Source organism: Mesocricetus auratus, unplaced genomic scaffold (assembly GCF_017639785.1).
Source record: "Mesocricetus auratus isolate SY011 unplaced genomic scaffold, BCM_Maur_2.0 Super-Scaffold_100003, whole genome shotgun sequence".
Classification (NCBI taxonomy): Eukaryota; Metazoa; Chordata; class Mammalia; order Rodentia; family Cricetidae; genus Mesocricetus; species Mesocricetus auratus.
In genome coordinates, this window is record NW_024429188.1 from 89,642,507 (window position 1) to 89,649,077 (window position 6,571).

A 6,571-nucleotide genomic window follows, 5' to 3' on the forward strand; every position below is an offset into this window, starting at 1 on the left:
AGAGAGAAAGAATCCATGCCAGATAGGCTGCTGTACCTTTCAGAAACTCTGAGGAAACTGTGGCCTCACTGCAGTCTCCAGGACTGTTGTACTCCCATGGCCTACCTTACAGAACAGACACACAGCTTACCAGATGATCCAGTTATCTGTGCCACTACATTTTGGTCCCAGCGGGCAGTGCTGCATGTCTCACAGCCCATGTCTATGACGTCCCCGCTGTGTTAATCCCTTGCGTAGAAGGAGTTGGTGTGAGGGGCTTCAGGAATTCAGTCAAGGTGAGGAGAGGAAAGAAGTAGGAGGTAGGACCCAGGACTGGACAGGGCACCAAAGTGAAGGGCGAGCCCATTGCAGTCCACTACTTAGAACAGGTTCAGCCATGGCTGTGGACATTGCGGACCCCAAGAATGGTTTCCGCCACTGCGAAGTGGTTGTGTTCATCAATGAAGAGGTGATAAGGAATGGCGGTGGTCCTGCCTTCTACCTGACTTTCCGTTCACGGCCATGGAAGGATATAGAAGATTGTCTGAGGTATGTCATAGCCGATACCCACGTACCACGCACCATCAAGAGGGCCTGCGCATGGAGCGCTCTGGCCCTGGGCGTGAGGGTGGCTACCAGGCAACGAGAAAAGCAGTCGCGACGTGTCCAGCACCTGAACGACCAGGTAGAAGAGCATGAGGCAGCGACCTGGACTTTGGCCACAGACTTACAACGGCTGCGTGAGGAGCGTGATGAAGTGGTCTCTGAGCTTCGCAGTGCAAGAGACAACCTGAAGCAAGTCATACACGAGTGTGGTATGCTGCATAAGAGGCTGATTGAGTTCGAGCTGTCACAGAAACTCCTCGCTGAGTCACAAGATACTGAGTATCCAGGAACTCTGCCATGGCATCTAACTGTCAAAGAACATAGAGAGGCTCTTGACACAGACTTGCAGAATGAGCAATATGCCGTGTCCCGGAAGAAAGCCCCGATGTCATCCATAACAGGTATGCCGGTGTCCCCTAGTCCTTGAGATAGGCCCCATAACCCCCTCTGCCAATGTCCTCTGCATTATTGCCAATGACATCTCCTCCCTCATCCAGAGTACTCTCAGAAGGGGAAGGAGGAACTCCATCCATTAGCTCCCTTGCCTGAAGTTGACTACAGTGGGATCCCTGTGCCGGGGCTTGCAGGGTCAAACTCAGGGACAAAAACTAATCTAGATATAATCAGGGAAGCTGGGAAGCTTTGGCGCAACACAAACTCCTCACTGGATTTAGGAAGGGAAAAAAAAGAATGGAGATGTGTTTCAAAAAGAAATCATTTCTTGAGGGCCCTTTCCTAATATATGTGATTTGTTATTTTATTTACTTCATATACTATTTGAAAACTCATCAAGTAAAACTTTTCACTATGCTACCACCACGAAATAACCTCTGGGCTTCTTTGCTTCCTGTGCTAGGGGATCCAACCCATGGTCTCATGCATGCTGGCACAGTACTCTACCACTGAGCTATACCCTTAATCTGCAATTACCCTTTTTAGCATAGTAAATCTAATTGCATGTGTGAATCTCTTTCTCCAGATTCAATTATACATGTGTATGTGTATATATAATTTGTATTGTTTTGAGAAGGATAAAATTCTACTGAATATGTCAATTTAGTTTTAAAAGGAAAACATTTCCATTTGCAGGTACATTTACCAGTGAACGGTAGTTGAGTGCTATCCATTTAGTTACCACTCAGAAGAAACTGATGTTACGGAACATGCTCTTTTCTTTTTCTGTACCCTCTTTAACTTCCTTCTTGCATAAAATCAGATCTTCTGCAGGCATAGATATGTTTTTAAAATATTAGATGCAGCATGCTCCAGGTATGTTGCTTTATCTTTGAGAATGTTATTGCTGTTTCTTTCATTGGTTTTTGTAACATTCACGGGTGCTATTCTTTGTGTATCTAAGTTCTAGAAACTGTGAATGAAGCTGAAGAATTCCCAGCTTCCGGTGTGTGAATCTTCATGAAACGCCCTTCAGCAGCAGCCACCGCCTCAGTAAGACCTTAGCTAGCTGCTGCTACAAGCAACATGAGGAACTGAGGAGAAGAAAGCATACAGATTTTGTTAGAACTTAATCCGCTGACATTGCAGAGTTCAAAGGGATTCAAAGGCCAATGTAAAATTTTAGAGGATGTCACAAGTTTGTTGAATTTCATTCATTAGTCCTTGGAAAGGTTACTGATAAATCGGTGTGTGTGTGTAAACTACAATTACACTACCCGGTATACACACTATAATCCCTTTGGGTAAGGTTGGTAGGTGACAGTAGACGACATAATTTCAGACACGGCGTGGATCATGATGCCCTTTGTCCTGTGTGAAATATAACCTTTGGAGAAACTTTATTGAAAGAATATCAAGATCCATTTCTGTAAGGTAGTGGGGGGTCATTTAGAGACTTTTATTTGAGCAACACCGGCGGACAAAATAGTCTTGTTAAAATTTAATTTCTGCCTTTATGGAAGGATTAATTTCATAATTAAGGAAAAATTTTTGATTTAGTTTTTTTTGAGAAAGGGTTTCTCTATGTAGCCTTGGCTGTCCTGGAACTCACTATGTAGACCAGGCTGGCCTCGAAATCACAGAGATCCACCTGCCTCTGCCTCCTGAGTTCTGGGATTAAAGGCATGAACACCACTGCCCATCTGATAATTAAGGAAGAATTTAAAGAGCTATAGTGTTAATAGTAAATTTGATCAATTTTGAGTAATTCATAAAACAAAGTTATTGATTGCTTGGGGTTTGCTAGGAGTTGGAACTATATTGGATAGTGACTGGTACATATCATAATTCTTGGTTAGTTTAGCAAAGAAGGAGCATAATTTGGGATTCAAATGAGGTCAGGACTGTTTTCTCTGTCTTGCATATAATGTGGTCCTGGGTAAAACCAATAGAAAGAATAGTTTGGGTCCATTTTTTCAGTTAGTTTGGGGGGCAACATGAAAGAGTTATTCATGAATGGATTTGGGTCCATTTTTTCAGTTAGTTTGGGGGGCAACATGAAAGAGTTATTCATGAATGGATTTGAGTGACCACTCTTCCTTTTCTTAGTCTCAAGTTACACAAACTAATGGGGCCAAAGACCAGGAAGGTGGTCTCATGAAAATACAGGCAGGACTTTCCTGACCCTCCAGCTGTTTCCTCCATGGAGGATCATAGGTGTTTTCCTAGCTTTTCACCAGACTACCTGGAAGATCACTAGGTCGTCTTGAAGTATTTAGGGGAGTTTTGGCTACACTCTCCAGCCCTCAGCCCTGAACTGTCCCCATCCCAAGTACCTCTCCTGTCAGAAGTGATGAAGATCAGGGCTACCACAGCACTCTGTATGGATGGTCCTTCCATGGAAGGACTAATTGGGTTTTAAATAGAACTGGTGTGTAGGAAGTCACACTTCCCAGTCTCTTCCACGATGTGTAGGATTTGCAGGCTTTCTGTTCCCCTGGGTCAGTGGCAGCAAGGCATGGAGTAGCCATGGTGGAGCTGGGCCTGGTAGGCTAGGTAGAGCCACCTTCAGTCTGAACTACAAGTGTCCCTGAGGTCCCTGAAGACCCTGCCCAGCTAACAGGGATCCACTTTGGCATAGTTTTTCTGGTGTTGATTGGTAATGGAGTGTGCACCGGCCTGGTGTGTGTTCTGTGGAGCTTGTATTTCAGAGATTTGTTTACTTTCCTTCCATCTCAACGGAGTAAAGTGAAGTTCAACCTCACTCCCTATTGGAATGCTGATCCTGCTGTGATGATTACCAGGAATTGGAGGCACCTCTGAGGGTGAGGCCTTCAATCTGGTATAATTTTCCCAGCTACCCTCATTATCTAAGTCTGCATGGGCCCTTGGAAGTGGGCCTATCTGCAGTTCCTGAGCTAGGAGAGTGAGGTGAGTATCTCTCCCTGATATCTGGGGTCCAACATCCCTCTGTGGAACAACGTTATTTTCCTGTGGCTCCCCGCAGTTCCTTAATGTGTTATAAGCAGAAATCTCTCTTGCTTTTCTGCCATTTGTGGTTTTGTCCCCATTCACAATTTCTTTTCCTTTCTTTCCTTCCTTCTTTCTTTTTGTCTTTTTTCCTTCCATCTTTCCTTCCTCCTCCCCCTCTCTCTCCTTCCACCCAACTCACTCTTCTCCGATCCACCCAGCTGTCTGTCCATCTGTCTGTCTTGTGTAGCTTACACTGGTCTTGAACTCACTAGCTAACTGATGAACTGGTATATACTCTTGCCTCTGCCTCCTGAGTACTGGCACTATGCATGTGGCCCTCAACTTCTGGGTTTACATGAAGCTGAGGAATGCCATCCAGAGCCTTGTGCATGCTAGGTTCCAACTGAACTACATCCTCAGCCCCTCTCGTACACATAATCTTACCAAGATGCTGACTCTGGAAAGCAGTCAGGCCACAGACTAGTCACAAGATAAATGTTCCATAAGGCTTAGCAAGGGTATAGGCTGACTGCCTGCTTGGTGTTGGGATAGGAAAGGGGGCAAATGACAAAGTGACCCTGCCTCCATGACATTCTCATCCCTCAGTTTTGTGATTACTTACAGAGTCTGGAATACTAAAGAGGAAGGAGTCCACAAGGGATATTGGCCTCAAAGCTAGACTGTCTGGATTGGGGTACTTTTTATGATATTCTTGTGTGCTACCATAGCCCTTTGAAATATGGGAAAGACAGGACACAAATGAGACTTGGGTGTACCATGGTCCATTTTAGTGTGGACCAATTGGGTAAAGATTACTGGGGTTTGTTAGTTGTAAATTCTCAAGTACAACTTCATACTTGCTGACTTCAGACATTCTGGAAGTGATACCTAGCAGGCATGACAGATGCATGCCTAAAATACACAGCAAAGGGTTGGCTCCTGTTTTCATATATATTCTGTTAGCTTGTCTTTTTATAGGTGAATTGAGTCCATGGATATCAATGACCAGTGATTGTCAATTCCTGTTATTTTTGTTTTGTTGTTGTTGTTGCTGTTTTATTCATGGTGGTGGAAGTGTGTGTGTTTTTCCCTTCTTTGGGATTTGCTCATCTATTAGCTGTGTTTTTGCAGGTATAGCTAACTTCCCTGGGTTGGAGTTTTACTTTTAGTGCTTTCTGTAGTGTTGGATTTGTGCATAGGTATTGTTTAAATCCAGTTTTGTCGTGGAATACCTTGCTTTCTCTGTCTATGGTGATTGGAGGTTTAGCTGGGTATAGGAGTCTAGGCTGGCATCTGTGATTCCTTAGTGTCTGCACATGTCTGTCCAGTATCTTCTGGCTTTCAGAATCTCCATTGAGAAGTCGAGTGTTATTCTGATGGATCTGCCTTTTTCCTTTTTCCTTTGCAGCTATTAATATTCTTTCTTTATTCTGTATGTTTAGTGGTTTGGTTATTATGTGTGAGAGGACTTTTTTTTGGTTTAGCCTATTTGGTGTTCTGTAAGCTTCTTATATCTTCATAGGCATTTCCTTCTTTAGGTTGGGAAAGTATTTTCTGTGTATTTGAGCTGATACTCTTGTCCTTCTTCAATCCCTGTTGTTCTTAGGTTTGATCTTTTCATGGTGTCCCAAATTTCCTAAACATTTTGTGTTGTCTTTGTTGGCTTTAGTTTTTCTCTGGTAAATGAATCTATTTTTTTCTATCATATCGTCAATGTCAGAGATTCTTTCTTCCATCTCTTGCATTTGTTGGTTATGCTTTCACCTGTAATTCCCATTCATTTACCCAGATTTTCCATTTCCAGTATTCCCTTGATTTGTGTTTCTTTTATTGCATCTATTTCATTTTTCAATTCTTTTGCTGTGTCCTTCACCTGTTTAATTGCTTTTTCTTGGTTTTCTTGATTTCTAAGGAATTTATTGGTTTCTTCCAATTTTGTTTATCTTTTCCTTAATTTCTTTAAGGGAATTTTTTTTCATTTCTTCTTTAAGGGCCTCTACTATCGTCATAAAGTTATTTTAAGGTCATTTTCTTCTGCTTCTTCTATGTTAGGATGTTCAGGTCTTACTGTTGTAGGACTACTAGGTTCTGATGTTGCCATGTTGCTCTTTATGTTGTTGAATGTATTTTTATCTTTTTTAATTAACTTTTTATGCATGTCACATTCAGTTCCCTCTCCCTCCCCTCCACCCCTACCCCCTAATCCTCCCAAACCCTCACCCCCACTCCGTCCCCCCTCTGTTCCCTAGGGAGGGCAAGGGCCTTCATGAGGGATTTTCAGAGTCCGTCACATCATCCTGGGAAGGGCCCATGTTCTTCCCCATGCTTCTAGGCTGAGAGAGCATCCCTCCACATGGTATGGGTTCCCAGAGTCCTTCTATATGCCAGGAATAAATACTGCTCCACTTTTCAAGGACCCACAGATTGCCAAGGCCCCCTCTCTGTCACCCAGGTTCAGGGGGAGGGTGTCTGGATCAGTCCCATACTGGCCCCTAAGTCATCAGACTGGGGTCCATGTGTTCCCCTTTGTTTAGGTCAGCTGCCTCTGTGGGTTTCACCAACCCGATCTTGATTCCTTTGGTCATCACTCTTCTTTGCAACTGGGTTCCAGGAGTTCAAT

The 6,571-nt window shown here is 43.6% G+C and overlaps 1 protein-coding gene across 1 annotated transcript; it reads left to right on the plus strand.

The window, feature by feature from the left end:
* The first annotated feature begins 283 nt into the window (after positions 1–283).
* Positions 284–2,166, plus strand: LOC110343399 (testis-expressed protein 13C-1-like). Its single transcript, XM_021234722.2, has 2 exons — positions 284–986; positions 1,943–2,166. The coding sequence occupies exons 1-2, from the start codon at positions 377–379 to the stop codon at positions 1,990–1,992; spliced, it is 660 nt and encodes a 219-aa protein (XP_021090381.2). The 5' UTR covers positions 284–376; the 3' UTR covers positions 1,993–2,166.
* The last annotated feature ends 4,405 nt before the right edge of the window (positions 2,167–6,571 follow it).